Source organism: Erinaceus europaeus, chromosome 1 (assembly GCF_950295315.1).
Source record: "Erinaceus europaeus chromosome 1, mEriEur2.1, whole genome shotgun sequence".
NCBI lineage: Eukaryota > Metazoa > Chordata > Mammalia > Eulipotyphla > Erinaceidae > Erinaceus > Erinaceus europaeus.
This window is the reverse complement of record NC_080162.1, coordinates 69296759-69318248: the sequence shown is the minus strand read 5'-3', so window position 1 is coordinate 69318248 and position 21490 is coordinate 69296759. Positions and strand designations below refer to the sequence as shown.

The following is a 21490-nucleotide window of genomic DNA, read 5'->3' as shown; positions in this document are numbered from 1 at the left end:
TGTGAATCAATCTGAGTTGGAAAATAGTATTGTTGCTACCACCATTTATTTATCTAGTTCATAAGTATATGACACTTGCGTAGTATTAGAGATGCAAAGAATCCCTGCCCTTGAGAGGCTTACAATCTTATTAGGGAAATAAGACAGGCACACAAATGTCTGGACAGTAAGAAAGCAGGTGTTAACAACTGCCCCAAGAATCCAGAAGGCAGAGTATTTTAAGAACACAGAATTAGGAGTCACAAAACCCAGTGCCTGTCAGTTAACTTCTCTGGGCTTCCAATGCCAGCTGTGAAATGTAGACAGATCCTATGGCTATCTGCATTTGTTTGCACCATGATTCTGATCAATCAGAAGCAGAGGAAGTGTTATGAAGGAGGTGGCACCTGAACCAGACATTAAGGAAGACTGAGGAGACATATTAGACAAGGAAGAGGTGTTGAGGTAGGTGAAAGAAGGGGTTCTGGAGGGAAGAAGAATGCAAGTGTCACAAGGAATAAGGGAGTCACAAAGAACAGTGGGAGTGAGGTTTGGTAGCCTTCAGGCATCACACATCCCTTACATTTACATCCAGTCAGTTACAGTACATGATTCAAAAGCAAAAAATGCCATTGAATAATAGTGGCATCGTTAACAAACATTTCAGTTTTTAGAAAACAGAAAATTACTTAACATTTATCTCTACATTTAAAATTGGCATCAATAAGCTGTTCTGTCAAAATGTAAACCAACTCAAAGTTTACATTCTCAGTAAACATAACTAAATCTATCAAATGTCCTTTTGAATTAAACCAGCCCACTAATTCCAATCTTCATCTTCTACTGTTTTGTGCACTATGAAAGGAAAAATATGTAAGACATGGTCCCTGTTCTTGAAGAGCCCACACACAGTATGGTAGCTGAGGTAAAGTAGAAATACGCTTACTCTGAATATGCCATGATACATGGCAAGATCAAGGTTATGAACATAAGGTCTTGGAGTAAAAGCAGATGAAGTCATCCCTTCTGGATTTGGCATGGGCTCAGAGAAGAGATCAATGGCTCAAGGAGAAGAGTTTGGCAGGGACAAAGTATCTGCATCTGCAGAAAGATTCCAGGCAGTGAGCACAGGGATACAGACAGGAAACAGTTTATGAGCATGGCATACATAGCTGGGGCCTCACACAGGTAAACTAACCAGAGAAGCATACAGCTAGTGATACAGACAACTGGATTTAGTCCTATAAAAATGGGGGGAACCATTGAAGCATATGCTTTAATCATTGTATTAATACTGGTTTTCTTAGACTAGAGACAGAAAATGAGTAGAAAGTAGTCTGTATCAAAAGCAATCGCTTTAAGATCTTCTCAGATACACTATTCAGGAAAATTCTCTACTCCCCAACATTACCTTTTCTTGTGCTTTTTTCCCCCATTACGACGTGCTTCCCCTCTATCGTCATATCTTGAAAATGAAGTTTGAACAGGAAAGGCATAGAAGGGAGGTAATAAGGGAGAAGGGAGGTAATAAGGGAGGACCAGAAATATATATGGTTGAGTTACCACAAAGGCCTACAGATGAAGAAAATTCTTATTTCTTAGTAATTTTCTAAAAATGCCAAATCCATCCAAGAAGTACTGGTCAATCTCAACATGGGTATGGTATGTAAAACCTTTACAGGGCTCTGGCTCTTAAACTAGCTTCCATTTTTAAATATCAGTGTTATAAATACAGTATCATGAAATTTGAAAGCCTATGCTCAACTATGAACTGATTAAAATTACATTGTTTTGCTTAAAAAAGATTATATGCATAACCCCAAGTCTTAGGTTCTTAGCTACTACCAAAATATGTCTTTATCTGAATGAAGTCCTTTGTGGAAAACGTGCAGAAAATGAAGATGCAAATAAGCCATTCCTTTAGGGTTGACACTACATAGCAAAATCGCAAAATGTTTTAGAGCCAATTCTACAAAACATGTTCTTTGAAATTTCCTTTTAGAGTGAAGAAAATAAATCTCCATGTTTTATCTAATATGCAGTCTTAAGCTAATTATACCCAATTTTCTTCAAAGATAAATTCTTGTTGTAATCTTAAAAACATGCATATACAATTAGTAGCATCTTCCACATTCCTAAACAAATTACATGCATGATATACATTAACAAATAAAGAAAACCAATATGAGAATTTAGGACATTTATTTTTCTGCATGAATATTTAACTACTACACAACACACGCACACATATAAAACAAACCCACAAAGCAAGGTGTGTAATAGGTAGTGAGAGACACTTAAAATAAGCATATTTAAAATGTCTACAAAAGGCCATTTTTTTAGGCAACAAAATATGTGCAGTCCTTAACACCCTCCTCAACATTCACCTAGCACCACAGATGCAAGGACTTACAGTAAACATGTACAATCTCATGCTTAAAATCTAAAGCATGCATTTAACAGAATTTATACATTATGATCTACTCTACTAAATATGGAATACACACTTCTAATGTTTTATACATTAAATTACCCTGCAGCATTTTGAATTTTAATATTTATGCAAAAAACCTTGAAAGATGTATGAAATAAATTTTCAAGGATGACCTCTAGGCTGTTTACACAGGCATTGGTTTGGTTAAGTGGAAAAATGGCAGCAGCCTTAAGGTTCATACTGAATAAAAATGGTATACGTGCATGTCAATCCATGTAAAAAATACATTATATACACAGATGGCACAAACATTTGTGCAGTTGGAATCACCAGTGCAAATGCATGCATTTGAGGTACTTATTTTTTTCCCATGGTCAGGTATAATTATGCATAGTCATGTTTCTCAAGTGCTAAATATTTCAGACCTGATCAAATAAAGAACTGCAGTAAGTGTAAATATAAGATATTTACATAGTTAATTTCAAAAATGCTATGGTTTGAATGAACACTTGTTAACATTATATGCTTACATATTTAATTTAAAATATTTACCAATCAATACATTTTCTCATATGTAAAGAGTATGACTAGTAATTATACCTGGCCAAGTGATTTATATAGTATACTTGAAATTCTTGACAAAAACTGTAGTGAAATACTTCATTATTGCTTCATTGGACTGAGAGACCTAAAGGCATAAATAAAATGCTAAAGGATGAGGAGAGAATACCCAGAACAGTGACACATGCCACCACATGGACCCTGATCAAAAAAACTCAAAGCTAAGTACTCTCCACATTATCAATGCCATTGGCATCCACATGAATATTGGGGTCCCCACACAAGGACGAGGGGACAAAGCGGCTAACAGTGGGACACAAACAGCTCTTAAGTTCTGGTAATTCTTGCTTCAGGCGTTCCAACTGCTCCACTTGAAATATATTTGGCTGTTCAGGCATCCAATCATATATCCTATGATGAAACAAACAAAAAAACACATAAAATAGCATAATCTCACAGTCTACTTAAGACTTGTCTGACTTCACCTTTAAAGGGTAAATTAGTTACAGAATGCCTGGAATATCCACATAAGCAGTCCTTTTTTTATTTTACCCTTAGGATGTAAGCATCAGTTCCATTAAAAAAAAAAAAATCTCCCCAATCCCTCAAATAATCCAGAATGGTATTTTCTTTTGTACCTGATATAAAAGAGCTGATTCTAAAGCAACTGGCTCAGAAAATAAAAAGTAGTTTTCTAGTGACTCAAATATCTTTCCTCAAAGCACTGCCTTGTTTAATGAATGAGAAGTTGTCACAAAGCAGGGCTAGAATTCATAACCAAATCTGATTTCAAAGCACTGAAATCTACTTTTTCCACTATAACCTATTCAATATAAAACAGTGATTAAATAATTCTAAGTATGAGGAACCGGATGGTGGCTCGTTAACAGTGTGCCAAGACCCAGGTTTGAGCACCCAGTCCCCATCAGCAGGGGGAAAGTTTTGCAAGGGGGAAAGTTTTGTAAGCGGTAAAGCAGTGCTGCAGGTAGTTGTCTTTTATCTCTCCTCTATCTCCCCTGCCCTCTCAATTTCTGGCCGTCTCTATCCAGTAAAGATTTTAAAAAAGAAAAAAGAAACAATTCTAAGCATGGCAAAAATAAAAGAAACACAGCAACAACATTTTGAAATGGAAAATACGGGTAACAAAAGTATTAGAGTATACGAGGTAGAACTCAGTCTGTAATGGAAAAACACAAAAAAGCAGTACTTTCTACATCCTGTCCCCCTCCCCCCCCCAGAGATATGGAATGTGTTCCCTAAAATGACAGTGAGCCAAGAGAGAAAAAGGTCGTGATCCAGGAGGTGGCGCAGTGACTAAGGCACTAGACTCTCAAGCATGAGGTGCCGAGTTTGATCCCCAGCAGCACATGTGCCAGAGTGATGGCTGGTTCTTTCTCTCCTCCTATCTTTCGCATGAGTAAATAAATAAATTATTAAAATGAGAGAGAGAGAAAACGGTATGGACTATCAGAAACAAAAGCTAACACTGAAATTGTTGGGGAATAGTCAACGCTGACAGTGGAGCCCAAAGAAGTTGCTTGGTCTGTACTACAGAAGTTCAAGTAGAAAGGAAGGCAAACTAAGGACAATCACTCTGAGGTGGTCAAGGAAACTACCAGCTTTGTAATTTAAGCACAGAGTACACAGTTATCCTGAATCCCAGTCTTACTTCAACCTGGCTTGTTTTAACCATGGCTTAAGTTTCTATCCATCACAGGATTACTGTGTACTGGTTTACTGCTGAGAACTAGTGCCTGGCTATAATGAGCACTGAACAAGGAAAGATAAATAGACCACTCCATATGGATATTCCTATTGTATTTACAATACTTGACCTACAGTGCCTGATCACACCGGGCCAGAGATCACAAAATCAACTAAGAAAGTTAAGACTAGTATTTATATAGTATACACACAAACAGAAAACATTCAATGGGCATACTTTTAAAAATTTTGCCTTGAGTATATACTTGTATATATACACATCTAAGTATGCACTGAACTACACTGTAAAAAGAACTTCTAAGTAGACTGGGATCAAAACCCATCTGAAAACCACTGCCCTGGAAACTTTATATTCTGTATTCTTTTTTTTTTAATTTTTAAAAATATTTATTTATTTTTCCCTTTTGTTGCCCTTGTTGTTTTATTCTTGTAGTTATTATTGTTGTTATTGATGTCATCGTTGTTGGATAGGACAAAGAGAAATGGAGAGAGGAGAGAAAGACAGAGAGGGGAGAGAAAGACAGACACCTGAAGACCTGCTTCACCACCTGTGAAGAGACCCCCCCCCCCCCCGCATATGTGGAGAGCCGGGGGCTCGAACAGGAATCCTTGATTCGCGCCTTGTGCGCTTAACCTGCTGTGCTACCACCTGGTCCCCCAGTACTAACATTTTAAAGGGAATAATGCTTTGATACACAGTTATACCTAGGGGAGGAAATAAAGGAATGTGAATAGGAAGAGCTACACAGGAAACTTTATGTGGTAATGCTCTTTATACAGGGGTATTGGTTATATATCTTAAAAGCAAACTTAATAGACAGACAGACAGACAGACAGACATATGGAATAGTGCTCAGCTTATTCTCTGAGGCCAGCATTAGCCCAATCATTGAGAAAGGTAAAATTAAGGTTGTCTTAATCACCATTATAAATACAAATCTCATAAATATTAACAAGACAGACCTGTACAGTCATTTACATAAAATTATATATCACAAGATCATGAAAATCTATTGTTAAGGCTTTTGAAGAAAAACAAATAGTTGTTAATATGCTAAGGTACCCACTCTCATCACATTTATTCCTCTGCAATGTAAAATGTAGTCTCCAACTCACTAACAACTCAAAAACCCACTATAATATTTAAGTTCTATGATGAATAAGTAACACTATATGCACATTATTTTCTATGTATGTAGGTATATAACAGAAGAAACAGATAAGAAAATTAAGGTATAGGAACTCAGAAAGAATGTAAAGGACAGGAACACAAACAAAGGGCTGCTGGCTTTTATTGTGAGCTGTATTGAACTATTTACATTTTTAAATAAAATAATACATTTATATATGTAGTTCTTTGACTGAAAAAATATATATTAACTAGGGCTAAAACCCAACACTAACACAATCCATGCCAGCTCTCATCAGACCCTAACTGGAGTTCAATATAACCCTACCCTAACTTAATAATATTCTCGTCTCTGCCTAAACTGCAAATCCTATTAAAGCAATTTTAGCTACGATCCATTTCAAAGCTTCTTTAAAACTGCCCAAATTGAATTTCGATCAGGAAGAATTCATTTTCTGTTTTATGAGGGGCCCACACACTCTACAACAGTGAAGCTGACCACAGACAGACACACACACACACACACACACACACACACACACACACACCAGCAATGGAGTTCACATACAATGTCTCTCTCTCTGTCTCTCTCTCAGTGGAGCTTACCCACAGAGTCATAGCATCTTCTATGTAGTGCTGAGGCTTGAAACTGGTTCACATGCATGACAAATGTAGGTGGCCTACCTGGTGAGCTATCTCTTCCGTCCAGGACTCATTTTTTTCCACCCCCTGTCATTACATAGCATATTATTATTCTCTATAACAAGTCACTATCTGACTCTAAACAAATAAGACCCTTGAGATGGTGTATCTGCTGAAAATATGTATGTCCTACATGGCACATTTCACAACAAACTTTCCTTATCTGAATATAACTGCAAGTTCAAGAAAAATGGGCTTTTTTTTTTTCTTCCTCCAGGGTTATTGCAGGGATCGATTGGTGCCTGCACCATGAATCCACCGCTCCTGGAGGCCATTTTTTTCCCCTTTTTTGTTGCCCTTGTTGTTGTAACTTCGTTATGGTTATCATTATTACCACTGTTGATGTTGTTCGTTGTTGAATAGGACAGAGAGAAATGGAGAGAGGAGGGGAAGACAGGGGGAGAGAAAGACACCTGCAGACCTGCTTCACTGCCTGTGAAGCAACTCCCCTGCAGGTGGGGAGCCATAGGCTCGAACCGGGATCCTTACACCGGTCCTTGCGCTTTGCTCCACGTGTGCTTAAACTACTGAGCCACCGCCCGACCCCCTTGTTTGTTTTTTTAAGCAAGTCTGTAGCTACTCTTTGTTGGGTCCTTTTCAGAATTAGCTAATCTCTCATGATGGTAACAACACCCTTCTAAGCCAAAAATTCTAAACTTAAAGCAATCTTTTTTACTTCTTAGGTTAGTGGCTCTTAACTTATGAACTTATGTCAATAACATTCAGAAAGTTATGGGTTTTTTTAAGGTTAGGGACAGCAGGAGGTCAGGCATAAGGAACACAGAGTAGGAAGGGCTGTCCCTTAGGGCAGCCTATACAAGCAACAGGCTGCATACACTACCCAGGAAGCTGCTGTTTGCAGCCACTGCACACCAGGCACTATGGGGAGGACAGCAATGTCGGCTTAATTGGCTGCAGAAGTTATGTTTTTTAAATGAAGGGGATCTAACAAAAGTAAACTCCGCCTGTGTGTGTGTGTGTATAAGGGGTGGTAGAAAGTGTCTCGGTCAGAGGACAAGGGAGAAATTAAGTGGAATATAAAATGTCTGTGTATGACTGTATCAGATAGAGGTTAGGTAGCAGCATGCAGGGAAAGTCAGAAAATGTGGTGCTGTGCTAACAAGACAGTAGGAAGGAGAGGGCAGCAGGAGTCATCAGTGAGCAGACTACTTCCATCATCTGCCTGAGTGAGAAATGAGGGGGTTCAGTGGAGAGGGACAATAGCAAATGTGCTAAGAGTTGACTTAGGATATATTTTAAAAATTGAATATTTTTACTTTTATATATTTTGTATAACTAAATTCACGAAATTAAAGAACAGAGTCAATGAAGACCCCAAAGACTCAAGTTGAGAAATTAGAAAAATAGAACTGTTTTTACTGATGATATAAAGAAGCTGATATTTGTAGTTGGTTGGAGGAGGGAACTAAAAATAAAAAAATTAGAGGTCATGTGGCTCAGGAGGTGGTGCAATGGGTAGAGTGCAATGGGTAGACTCTCCAGCATGAGGTCCCTTGCCAGAGTGATGCTTTGGCTCTCATAAATAAATCTGAGGGGAGATGGATATGTGTGTGTGTGTGTGTGTGTGTGTGTGTGTGTGTGTGTGTGTGTGTGTGTGTGTGTGTGTGTGTGTGTGTCATGGGCAGAAAAGGCCTGAGTTTAAATATATGAAAATGCACAAAACTGGTTAAGATCACCAAGACAATTCATATACATAGAAAAGAAGTTGGAGGTAGACAGCTACCCTCACTCCTAAGATGACTCTGTACGTCTGGTTAAAGCTTAAGCATTTGAATTTTTAATAAAATTCCCAAATGACTATGCTATACTCCAGAAAAAATCCAGTGTAAAGCAAATGCTAAGATAAATCTCAGGGGAGATATCAAGAAAGAAGTAAGGAGGGAGAGACATGTGGAGAAGAGACAACTCAGCACTACTCTACTACCCAGTGCTGTTCTTGGTTGGACTTGAATCTATCAGTTCATGAATGGAAGGTCTGAGCTCTACTGGGTGAGCTATCTAATGGCTCCCATTCATGAAAATTATTTTAGGAAGAACAAATACCTATCATAAATTAGACCATTGACTCCATATTCCTTCAGTTTCTTTCTGTTCTCAGGATCGTTGGTATCGTCACCCCAGCAGAATATGACTAGTCCCTTAGCTTTTGCATCTTGAATATAGGACGGGTTCCTGAGCAGGTCTTCAGTATGTGCATTTATGCCCTGGAAAAGAATAAAAAGTTGCTCATGAAAAAAAGTTAGGAACTGATTTTCCTTATTAAAAATGGCTGCAATATAGCCACTTTAGATGATTAATAAAAATACACTGAGAAAGCTAAACTCTAACACCTTCTAACTTAGGCCTGAAAACGTTTTTGTTGTTCATTTAACTGCTTCTTATTTGGATATCTAATATCTTTATTTAAAACATTTTTTATTATCTTTATTTCTTTTTTTAAGTGTAGTAATTTTTTTATTGTTTTTACTTTTCAATAAAGTAAATTTAATACTATAAATTAAAATTCAAGAATAAGAAATATATTTCTATTTAACTTATAAATCCTTCAATTTGTAAGAAACAAACCTTAATCATTGCAATGAATTCAAAGATAATAAAACTATCTTAAAATTTTTCAATTCTGAGACATCTACAGCAAGACTTTTTAAAAGTGCACCAGTGGCGATACAAACATGAACACAAGTCTTGCAACCAAAGCTCATGTAACATAAATAAATGCTGGTCTTTCTCTAGATTTTTTTTCCCTTCGAAATACCTTATGACTTTACAGAAGGGCCATAACCGGAGGTGGCTTTAGCCAGCAAAGACATGTTGCATCAGGAGGCATTATGGCTGTCATGGGAAAGTGAGATTACTGGCAGCCAGTGAGTAGATGCAGAGATGTTACTACCGGCCTTGCAACCCCGAAATGGGAACTATGTCCAGATTAAGAAATTCAACTATGAGCCAATTCTGAAAACACAGCCTGTGCTGACATGCCAAGACTTCAGATTCAAGTTTAGTATTTTCATCACCTGAAGCAGTACTTGGTTTCAGAGATCAGTATAATTCAAGACCAAGGATGTGGCTCAGCTTTACATGTACCAAGTCCCAAGCAAGCAGCAAAACGCAAGACCAAAAACTCCCCAAGTGATTAAGCAACACGGTCAGATTAGAAAAAGTAGTTAGCGTTATGTTCCATTTAATTTCCCTCGAGCCTGTTCTACTAGTTCAGTCTGTTAATACAGAAAGTTACTTTGAACTGCTTTGAAGGAAACTGTTCACACTGCATGTTTTGGACTAATTTAAAATAGCTGGCGAATCAAAGTGTGCTACAAGTGCTGAAAATGTTTCTCTCAACATAAGCAATGAAGAGTGTCCCCCACTGGTTCAGTCACTATGTTGTGTTTAGACTGGTTAAAACTAAGTTTATTTGCTTTTCTCTTTTTCATAATGCTTTCTCGTATCTGTCTTCTACAAATAGCAGTGTACATATACAGGGTGTGTAATATATAAAAAGTCAGCTGTCTTTCCACAGAATCTCTAGTTTTAATATTTCTGATGAATTTTCCTAATAGGGAATCAAATGGTAAGCTAGTGATTTCATGTTTCTTAAGGTGAGGAATGTTATTATCCTCTCCACGTTCACATTCTATGTATTTTCTCATGGTCAATAAACACATTCAAATTATGTAAATTGTCCCACCATTTAAAGAGAAAAGTCTCTGTAATAATCTTGAACCTTAACTTAATTTTGCCAGTGGCTGCCTTTCTCAAAAGTTCCTTTACTTCTTCCTTTGACACATAACAATAGCTTTTAATCTCATTGGGGTCTGGATTCAAAGTTACATTCTTCTTCATAAACAAAATGTAACCAATCTCATGTTCTCCCCAAATGTCATCAGATTGAGCCTTGTAATACAATCGTGTTAGGTACTGAATTTCTTCTGGAGGAACCTCTTCCAGGGGAATGCCTAACTCAGCTTTCAGACGTCTCTGAGCTGCTCTTCTCACTCCAATCGCATCATTTTCTTCAAGCTCTCCTGGATTGCTTAGTGGGTGACTACAACAAGTATTGGTAAAACAACCTGGAAAGGTAATTTTAGCATCTGATCTCTGTTGTAACAAGAGCTTATTTTCAGTATTAAATAAGAAGACACTGAATGCTCGATGCAATAATCCTTTCTCAATGTTCTCATTCAGGTGACAGTTCTTTTTGGTGTCAGCCCCAATGTTATTGTCGTTTTCATCAATGAGTATGCACATCTCTGCCAGGAGTTGCACCTGCTGCTTATCCAGCTTCTCCATATTTATTTCAGGCATTGTCCCCTTATGTCTGGTCTGCCCTTGATAGCTGAACACCCGGACGAGACGGTCCTCGGCTGGACGCTGCTCTATTATCTTTATTTCTTAGATAAAGACAGCCAGAAATTAAGAGGGAAGGGGGTGACAGAGGGAGAGAGACAGAGATACCTGCAACACTGCTTCACCACTCGCAAAGCTTCCACTGCAGGTTGGCGACTGGGAGGCTCAAACCCAAGTCCTTGTGCACTGTAACGTGTGCTCAACTACATGTAATACCACTGGACCCTGTATTCTCATTTTGAAGTAGCGTCATTTGCTACAAAGGGTGAAACTAACCAATTAGATAAGCTAAAGCAATATGAAACTTCACTATTGCTCTAAGACATAAAAATTAAACATTACCAATAGATTCTCAAACTGTGCAAAACTCATTGCAATGGGGGTTGTCCGGCATCTGAGGTCCATAAGTTCAGGGTAAATATCAGATTTTCCTTGAGTCAAAAATAATATAGGATATTTGTTCTGCTTCTGTCGAACCCTAGAAATAAAAATGTTTTTCATGGGGGAGATAATTGTAATTTTTTTCAACTTTAGGATATTAAAAATATAAAGAAAATTAATAACCAAAAATAAACCATATGCCTCCTTTCGGTTAAAAAAAGAAAAAAAAAAGGTGCGGGGGGGTGGGGTGGAGGGTGGGGATACTGTTAAATTTTTCTACCTAAGAGCTAAAATATTCTCAGGAGCAGGCAAAACAAAAACAAACAAGGGAATACAATCTGGTGTGCAAAATATTCACGCCAGTAAAATAAAATAGGATGTAGAGTGCTAGGACCAAGTGGGTGTGGAGTTTACAGGATGGGAGGCATCCTGACAGCCTGGAAGGGCTGTGAGAATATAAATAATCTGACTGAGAGACTCTCAAAGGCAACTTCACCTCCAAGCACAATTGCTGTACCCTAAGTACTAATCACAGTTGAATACAAAGGGGGGATCTATATTACTCACATTGTGCAAATATCTGCATCAAATGAAGAAAACACTATTCTCCTCTTGCCAGAATTTTCTAAGACAGTTTTTAAGATTATATCCAAAAACAGATTCATGTCAAAGTATGTTGATAAATTCCCATCCCACATTCCATCCTATATAAAGGAAAAAGAAAATCATGAAATCATTTGGAATCATGGAACTGAAAATAATATTGAAAACATTTTCTTCAGTTTTTATTTCATAGCTGAGGAAAGGAATGGTCTAAAAAGGTTAAATGACTTGTTGAAGACTAGAAGCTGGTTAATGATGATGCAGTGCCAGGCCTTTTTTTTTTTTTAAGATTTTTAAAAATTATATATATTTATGAGAGAAATGAACACAGCTCAGCTCTGACATATGGTAAGTGGTGTTAGGCATTGAACATGGGAATTCTGGGTCCTCAAGCATGCAAATTGTGTGCTCGAATGCTGAGGTAACATCCTCAGACCTGTAATTCAGGTTTACTTTTAACATATGACACAATTAGCCATTGACAAACCTGTTTCCATCATGCTAACACAATAAATGCTAACCAACTGGAAATTCCCAGTTTACTATGACTTTAAAATGTTTTCATATAATCTTCATAAACTCATCTCAATAAAATCATGGTAATTATGACCTATCAGTTAAAATTATATTCTTTAGGTCCTGGACACATTAAATTTATCAACAACAAAAAAGAATTTATCAACAACAAAATTTATCAACAACAAAAAAGAATTTTCTAGATAGCAGAAGGTTACCAAGAGCCCTACTGCTACTCAAATATTAAATGTTTACATATTAGTCTTTAAAATAGTTATGCATATTTTAAAAATCACTTATCAAGAAAACCTGGATGGAACACGTAATTATTATATAGGACCATCTCATCGTAAACAGAAGGCATGATTTGAGGTCAAGTGTGGATTAATTTGATCAACAAACTCCAGGATATTGCTGAGTATAATATTAATAACAGTACATTTACTCAAATTAACTCCACTGCAATTCACTCAATCCTTTCAGCGATCACATACATTTACACATAGCCACATCAAGTACATTCAATAGTTAGTTAATTTTATTCCCTGACTAGAATTTAAGCTCTAGGAAGGCAAGACTTTATTTTGTTTAGTTCACTATTTGACTGTAACACCCAAGAAATCCTTGGTCCATGGCAGTTTTTCAATAAATTGCTGAACAAAAGAATGACTAAATGTAGGAGAAATATATATATCCTAGAGAAATCTCTTTTTCTGCTTAATTATTCCTAGCTACTGCCAGTTAGCAGAAGACTGCTTTGGAGAATTTATATTTTTATATATGTTAGGAAAGTAAAATTTGTGACTGGGGAGGTGGTGCAGTGAGTGGTGAGCATGAGCTCCCAAGTTCAAGTTTCAGTATCGTATACACAAAAATGATGTTCTGGTGATCTCCCCCACAAACAAATACAAAAATAAAAAAAAATAAAAATACATAAAAGTAAAAACAAATCAATTTTAAAATTTTGGCTGTCTAGAGTTATCACTTTATAAATACTCCCAGAAACTATTTAATGTATACATTTAAATTGAAATTTCTACAGTATCATTACTGATTTTAAGAAATTATATTGGTATAGATGTTAAGATAGGCATTTTGAAAAGGTGCAACAAGAATTTTACTTGTTGGGAAAAGTCTGATAAAACAAAGAGGCAGAAATTAATGTATTTAAAGAAAAAGTAGGGAGTCTGGATGAGAGGAATGTGTTAAAAAAGTGACTTACCCTTTGTTGGCAGATCCATTTTATTTCTATGTTAAACCCTACATCTTCCGGCAAAGACTCTAAAACCTAGAGTTTTGTTTGTTAGCAGTAAATTTTGGTTTTTGTGAGATGAATAGAAGAATAAGAGAAAGAAAAAAAAAAAAGAAAATTACTACACAAAGTAATCTATGAGAAAAAGCATGACTAGTAATAGTGTCTGCATTTTTAGCATAGCCACTATCCTTTCTCATACTCAAACTGAAAATCTGCACTATATATGAAAGTAAAAAGAATTTGAATAGCAAAAGCAGTAAGTTTAGGTAAGATCTGTGATAACTGATAGCTCTACAACAAAGATGAGCCCATAACCTAAAATTCTATCACCATTACTTTTGAACTTCCCTTTCTCTTTAGATCTGAATTAAGTTATGCAACCCCATGTATGCATTTAAGACATTTGTCAAATTTTCTGAATTGCATTTGTCAGTCTACCTCACTAAGCTGTGATTTTTATGAAAAGCCATATGATTTTATCTTTTTTTTTTTCTTTGAAGGTGGGTATGTCTGACAAATCATGTCAATAACTATGTTGGGTTAGTAGATAAATAAAGCTATATCTACATAAATGAACAAATAACTGTAGTGAGAATTTATCTAAATTTAATGATAAAGACAATCTATAATGGTTTTTAATAGCCATAATTAGAAAATCAGGTTGGACACAACGTTTAGTTGTTAAAGAATAGTTGACATGCTTAGTTGGAGAGTGGGAGGCGGAGATGATGCTGCTGACCAGGTAAATATATAAACATGTTCATGGCAAAGCAAATCTGAAACAAATGTTTTGAACTTCAAAAGCATACTCAATATGACCAAGGAAATGGCTAGCATTCATGTAGGCTTTCCTGTGGCTTTAAAGGAATTCCTGTATGCATTATGTCTAGTTTTTAAAACTTTTATACTATTTAATTGTTATATATATATTTTTAAAGTGGTTTCTTGAAATGTGTTATCTATGTAACCATGGTATTTACCTTCTTTGACTGGAGAATCTTATTCCTCTCAAAGAGTTATGGAACAATAAAACTGTCTCTCTCTTACCATCAGCCCCCCATGCCTTCTTTACTCTTACATACACAGAAATATGTATATTTCCTATTTAATATGTATATGTGAACATATGAAATACACTGTATTTACTGTACACAATGACTAATTTAACCCAACTGAGAAGGTATTTTTTATTCATTGGAGTATATAAGTTGTTCTACTTTAAAAAATGTAGTATATTACATAATGTTATATCTTCTTGGAAAAGCATCAATGTTGACAATTTGTATTGTTACTGACAATATTTTTACTGCTCATAAAGAAATCAAAATAAATTATTAAAATAAAACTGAATTAATGGAACAGCCTTGCCTTATTTTTCCTAAGAAACTTACCATCTTAAGAGAAGGAAATGGCTGATTCTCAGATAAGGGATTTTCTTCTCCAATCACAGATTCTGAAATTTAATTACGAAAACTTAGTAGATAAAAAGGCATTTTACCACTTAGACTGCTTCCTAAATTCTTAGGAAAAAAACAAAGAGATGCTGACTTATATGTTACTCTTTCATGTATAGTATTTTTCAATTCTTATATTTATTATTATCAACCATCAATGCCTCTGCTTTCCTTTTGTTAACTATGCAGGCCAAGTAGATTTATTTATTTATTTATTTATTTATAAACAGTGACCAAAAATGACAACACAAAACCTTCCTTCTATGCAATGGAGGCCAGGGTTGAACCTGGATCCCACACATGCCAAAGCAGTGTACTAACCCCTACTTTCTAAATCAGAATCTTTTATGCAGACTAATTTGCAACTTTAATATATGTACCAGTCTGTGGCTACAACAGGAGTACTTTCTTATAAAAATTCTTTAACACTGGGGGGCCCGGAGGTAGCTCAAGGGGTTAAGTAAGCGCACATGGCGCAAAGCGCAAGGACTGGCCAGGTTCCCCACCTGCAGGGGGGTTGCTTCACAAGTGGTGAAGCAGGTCTGCAGGTGTTTTATCTTTCTCTCCCCTTCTCTCTCAATTTCTCTCTGTCCTAGCCAACAGCAGCAAAAACAGTAACAACAAAATGGGGGAAAATGGTCTCCAGGAGCAGTAGATTCATAGTGCAGGCATGAGCTCCCTGGAGGCAGAAAGAAAGAAAGAAAGAAAGAGAGAGAGAGAGAGAGAGAGAGAGAGAGGGAGGGAGGGAGGGAGGGAGGGAGGAAGGAAGGAAGGAAGGAGAATTCTAACACTGGGCAGGGGTAGACAGTATAATAGTATAATAGTCATGCAAAGACTCTCATGCCTGAGGTTAAGTCCCAGGCTCAATGACCCACACCACCATAAGCGATAGCTGAGTTTAACCTGTGCTCTGGTTAAAAAAAAAAAAAAAAAGTAAAAATTCTAACACTGAATGTTTTTAAAAGTCGCTCTAAGCAATCATGCTACTTCCTAGTGGAATTAGTAGTCATGCCAACTTGCTAAGACTGCTACTGACAATATCAAAATCACTCCAGATGCTAAATACTATGAGAATTTAATGTCTTTGTTACCATCACTATTTAATCCAAAATACATTTATACTTGCAAAATAAAAGAATATTCTCCAAAAGAGGGGGTTAAAAAGTACCAAACTTAATTTTTAAAAAAAATTCATGAATGCCAATATAAAGTTATAGGTAAAATTGTAATAAATTGAAATAAATAGTCATGGAATATGTGTAATTCTATAGTCATATTTATTCTCTAGAGACATTCTTCATAATTAAGTACTTTAATAAAATCTTCATTAAAGCACTCACACTAGGTGGGGGGGGTAGATAGTATAATGGTTATGCAGAGACTCTTATGCTTGAGGCTCCAAAGTCCCAGGTTCAATCTTCCTCCACACCACCATAAACCAGAGCTGAGCAGTGCTCTGGTACCAAAAAAAAGCATTCACACTATCTTTTTTTTTTTCTTTCTTCTCTCTAATACCAGAGGACTGCTCAGCTTTACTTTATAGTACTAGAGGGGACTGAACCTGGGAACTCAGAACCTCTTGAAAGATTTCTAAATAAATATTATGCTATCTCCCTGGTCCCACTCTATCTTCTTATTGCAATCACACTTAACTACTGATTGTGTACCTATTACATAGTACTGTAAGTAGCTCTGGGACTATAAAAACATTTTCCTCCATCTTTGAAAGGCTTACATTCTGTCAATTTGTTTATTTATTTACCAGAGCTCTACTGAGCTCTAGCTTATGGTGGTATGTGGGATTGAACCTGGGACTTTGGAACCTCAGGGATGAGAGTCTCTTTGCATAACCATTATGCTATCTAACCCCATCCTGAAAGGCTTACATTCTAAAGATATAGAATATATATATATATATATATATGGTAAAAAAAAAAGGGGGGGATACAGCAAGTCTGAAATGACTGACATAATGAAAACCATGTTCATATTGATACATACCTTTCAGGTCTTTAGATTTTAGTGCAGTCACATGAGTGAGCTAGAAAACATACACACAAATATGCCATCACAGAAAAGCCACAACTTATGAAGATACTAGAACTATAACTTGAAAAGCTAGCATGTTAGAAAAGATAACATGTAGAATTATCAGTGTAATAAGAACTGCTATTATATTTTACATGACCTTACATACATATATCATGATACCCAACTAGGGAACAATATAAAAATTCATAATTTAGTAAACTATATAAACCATTTATCTGGATATCTGCCAGAAAGAGGAAGGTGGATCATATAAAATTACATGATATACCAAAATATACACAGATGTCTTAGCTATTAATATACATTAAAAGCCAACTATAATACTATAGGACAGTTGTAAAAAAGTGAACTGCGTACAAAAATGGGCCGAAGCAGACCAGAGACAACCTAAGAGTATGGATGAGAAGGGCTTGGTCCTATGACTTTCAAAGACTTATAGCCTAGCTCCTTTATAAATGCAAAGTTCATGGAAACTGCCAGACAGATATATTAACACAAATCTATCTGATTACCCTAAAAAAGTCAAAGCATACATTCTACCCATTTTGGAAACAAAGAGTATTACTATGTGTAAGCAAGTAAAATTCGTACTAAAGCTAAAAAATTTCTGTTACATTTTTATTACCTTTAACAACTGAAGTTGGTCAAATGTTAATTCCTTCACTGGAATTTCAAATAATTCAACTGGATCAGCCTCAAATTTCTAAAAAGAAAGAAAGAGAAAACAGGTCCCAAATTACCAAGGACTATATGTCTCAAGTTACTAACAATGAAAATAATTGTTTGGTAGTCACAGTGAGTCTACACACCTCCTAGTTCTTAAATTCTGCCCCAACCCCACCTGCCCCCACATGTAGGTGAGCTTGACTAGATGAAAACAGCTGTGAGGAAGTGGCGGCACCAAGGCCATAATGATGAACGAGTCATTTGGCAGTATATCTCTCTACTTCCTGTCATACAGTGTACACCTTATCTGACATACAGCCATGTGGCTGTAAAGTCAACATGCACATATTATTTTGAAATTTTAAGTTATAAGTTTCTAAACTTCTCTAAATAGTTTAACTTTAGTTCTGTGTGGTAAAGCAGGGGAGCAGATATCTCTGTTCCTTCCTGTCCTATCCAGTAAAAACGCAAGTGGATTTGTAGTGCAGGCTTGAAACCTAACAATAACCCAGCTGGAGAAAAAAAAAGAAAAAGAAGAAAACAACAAGAGAAAAGAAATTAAAAGTCAACCTAAGTGTACATGAACTATGTATAGAATATAATTTCATTCTCCAGTAAACTCAAAAATGTTCAACTTAAGAGCAAGACAATGTCAGGAAAAAAAAAAAAGGTTATCAGCAATATTCTGCAACTAATTATAGTAGAAATAAATTAAAACTAGATTCCTTAATTTTGGTCTGGGTTAATCAGATCCTTTACTGCTCTATACCTTCTCATCTTTCTCTGCATTAATGTTCCCCTACAGCAAAAAAGTCTGCTCCATTTATTTTATTATTCTACTTTAGCTATTGAAAGTGGTGTTACTTGCTTCCTCCTCTCACACAAAATCATTAGAAGAGAAGGGCTGTTTCAACATGGTATAGTAATCCAAACTTCTATGACTAAATTAGAATTACAGGCAGTGTCAAGTGTTTTGTCATATTTACACTGCGTTATATAGTGTCCTCGTGCGCTGTTATACATGTTAGAAAACTAGCATCAATTTTATTTTTTTGTGTGTATGTGTGCTGCTGGGGTCTTAGGAATGTGTACTTTCACTGACTTTTTTTTTAGTTATTTTTCCCCCTCTTCAAAACTAACATTCCTATGTTTTTTTTATTAGTAACTTAATAATGATTAACAAAATAGTATTGTAAAAGGGGCATAATTCCATATAATTCCCACCACTATCCTCCTCCATGGGAAGGTTCTCTATTCTTTATTCCTCTGGGAGTATAGACCAAAATTCTTTATGGGTCTATTTGATTTTTTTTTTAACAGAGATAGGGACCAGTGGCTTAAACCTGGCCTCTTGAGCACAGTAATGTGCACTCAACTAGGTATATTACCACTGGCCCTGAGTTTTAATTTCTAAGTATTTTACCTTTTAAAAAATATTTTATTTATTATTTATGAGAAAGATAGGAGGAGAGAAAGAATCAGACATTACTTGGGTACATGTGCTGCTGGATATTGAACTCAGAACCTCATGCTTGAGAATCCAATGCTTTATGCACTGCACACCTCCCGGGCCACTCTAAGTAATTTTCTTATAAAATTAATGTGTAGTCTTTATGAAAATGCAAGTATTTCAGATTATGAAGTAAAAAAGAAAATCTTTCTCTCATTTTTCCAATGTCAAACTTATTCTTTACATACTTCTAGGAAAAACTTATGCATATATAGACATACCTTGTGTACATGTAAATGTAATGGATTTTAGTTTATTTGCTGGGTCAATGATTTACTATTTCATAACTTAACATCTTTTATCAAGATAGAGTGATATTTAATATGGCTTAAAAATCTAATACAGTGCTAGGCAGTGGTACACCTGGTAGAGTATACATGTTACTATGTTCATCTCTGACTTTCAGATAATGATGATAGAGGCAGATAGAGGGAGCGATAGCAGAGCACTGGGGCTTCCTTTAGTATCGTAACTCCTCTCATGATGTGTGCTTAAACTGGAGCTTGAACTTTGGTCATGTGTAGGATAAGGTATGCATCCATCCCAGTGAGCTATCTCTCTGGTCCTATATATATATATATTTTTAATTTCTTTATTGGGGAATTAATGTTTTATATTCAACAGTAAAGACAATAGTTTGTACATGCATAACATTTCCCAGTTTTCCATATAATAATACGACCCCCACTAGGTCCTCTGTCATCCTTCTTGGATCTGTACTCTCCCCACCCTCTGGTCCTATTTACATTTTATAAAGACTACCTTATTTTCATGACAGTCAAGAGACACCAGAGCAGTACTCACCACTGGCTTATGTGATATGGGGATTGAACCTGGGAACTTAGGGGCCTCATATGCAAATCTGTGCGCTACTTCCCTGGACCATTTCCCACTTTAGTAAAGTCACATGAGCCTATTGTATCAAGAGTAAGTTTGAAGTAGAAATAGCAGAAATAGAAAGAGAACCTAGAAAACTAACACTGATAGTTTAAATCCCTCTTCTCTCGCTATAGTGACAATTGCAGACTGCTATAGAAATCACTTGGAACAACATTTTGTTAAAAAAACCAAATTCGTGGTCCATGAGGTGGTGCAGTGAATAAAATGTTCGTCTCTCAAGCATGAGGTCCTGAGTTCAATCCCCGACAGCACATGTACCAGAATGATGTTTGGTGTTCTCTCCCTCCCTCTCTCTCTTTCTCTCCCATAAAATATTTCTCCCTTAATAAAATATTTTTTTAAAAAAAACCAAATTCAGCAATACAGAGGTTCTTCTCTAGAATGTTAGTAGTCCTGTCTCCTCACTAATTCAATGTTATAAGAGCTTGACAGAAAAAACTGCAGATGGGGGCCAGGTGGGGGAGCACCTGGTTGACTGCACATGTTACAGTGCACAAGGACCCAGGTTTGAGCCCCTGGTCCCTACCTGCAGGGGGAAGGCCTCACAAGTGGTGAAGCAGGAGTTGCAGGTGTCTCTCTGTTTCTCTCCCTATCACCCCCTTCCCTCTCAATTTCTGACTGTCTCTATCCAAAAAATAAACAAAAAGATTAAAAAAGAAAAAAAAAAAACTGCAGCTATTCTCCAGGAAATTTAACTGACCAACTCTAATAGTTGAAACACTATACCAAGCATTTTAGTTTTTAAGTCTTTTGCCTAACTATAAAAGTTTCATATGAAGCAATGTCCACATACCTTTTTCATTGTCAAACAACAGGTGAGATCATGATATACCACAGGCACAAAATCTTTTGAAAGATGTACGTCAAATTCTACAAAAGCTGCACCCTGATAGAAATAAATGAGGCAAATATTTGAAAAAATATTCTAGTCCACACCATACAATTATAGACCTATATGCTAAAATGCAAAAACGTTCAAAAGTCAACATTACTTCAAAAGTCAACACTACATTTTAAGGTTTTCTTTTTCCCCTAAAGAGTAATTTCTTTAAAAATAACTATTATCAAAGAGGCACCATCTCCTTTCTTCCCTTTTCTTAAGTCAGTTCATCAGAACAGAGGGCTCTTTTCTACATATTATAGCAATCCAAATCAATTAACAGATTAATGTAACCCAAACTTTATTATTATAATTATTATTTGCAATAGCATAGCTATATAAAGCACTGAAACACATGAACTTGTTAAAAAAAAACAA

General features: G+C 36.1%; 2 protein-coding genes and 1 non-coding gene across 5 annotated transcripts in view; all 3 read right to left on the bottom strand.

Annotated features, from left to right (window-relative positions):
* Positions 1-2164: 2164 nt before the first annotated feature.
* The window catches only part of GPCPD1 (glycerophosphocholine phosphodiesterase 1), a 63094-nt gene continuing 43768 nt past the window's right edge, over positions 2165-21490 (bottom strand). For all 3 annotated transcript variants that reach the window (XM_016195412.2, XM_060186723.1, XM_060186717.1), the window contains 9 exons: positions 21026-21118; positions 17782-17859; positions 17106-17145; positions 15042-15103; positions 13618-13683; positions 11844-11980; positions 11238-11373; positions 8595-8755; positions 2165-3385 (listed from right to left, as the gene is read on the bottom strand). In XM_016195412.2, coding sequence (XP_016050898.1) covers positions 3196-3385; positions 8595-8755; positions 11238-11373; positions 11844-11980; positions 13618-13683; positions 15042-15103; positions 17106-17145; positions 17782-17859; positions 21026-21118 — 963 coding nt within the window. In that variant the 3' untranslated portion in view covers positions 2165-3195. The remainder of the gene's footprint in view (positions 3386-8594; positions 8756-11237; positions 11374-11843; positions 11981-13617; positions 13684-15041; positions 15104-17105; positions 17146-17781; positions 17860-21025; positions 21119-21490) is intronic.
* On the bottom strand, positions 7320-7448 carry LOC132542856 (small nucleolar RNA SNORA70). The gene has a single exon (XR_009553824.1). It is a non-coding gene; the product is annotated as a small nucleolar RNA SNORA70 (small nucleolar RNA).
* Positions 8993-10917, bottom strand: LOC103128668 (isopentenyl-diphosphate Delta-isomerase 1). The gene has a single exon (XM_007539565.3). The coding sequence runs from the start codon at positions 10851-10853 to the stop codon at positions 10176-10178; it is 678 nt and encodes a 225-aa protein (XP_007539627.2). The 5' UTR covers positions 10854-10917; the 3' UTR covers positions 8993-10175.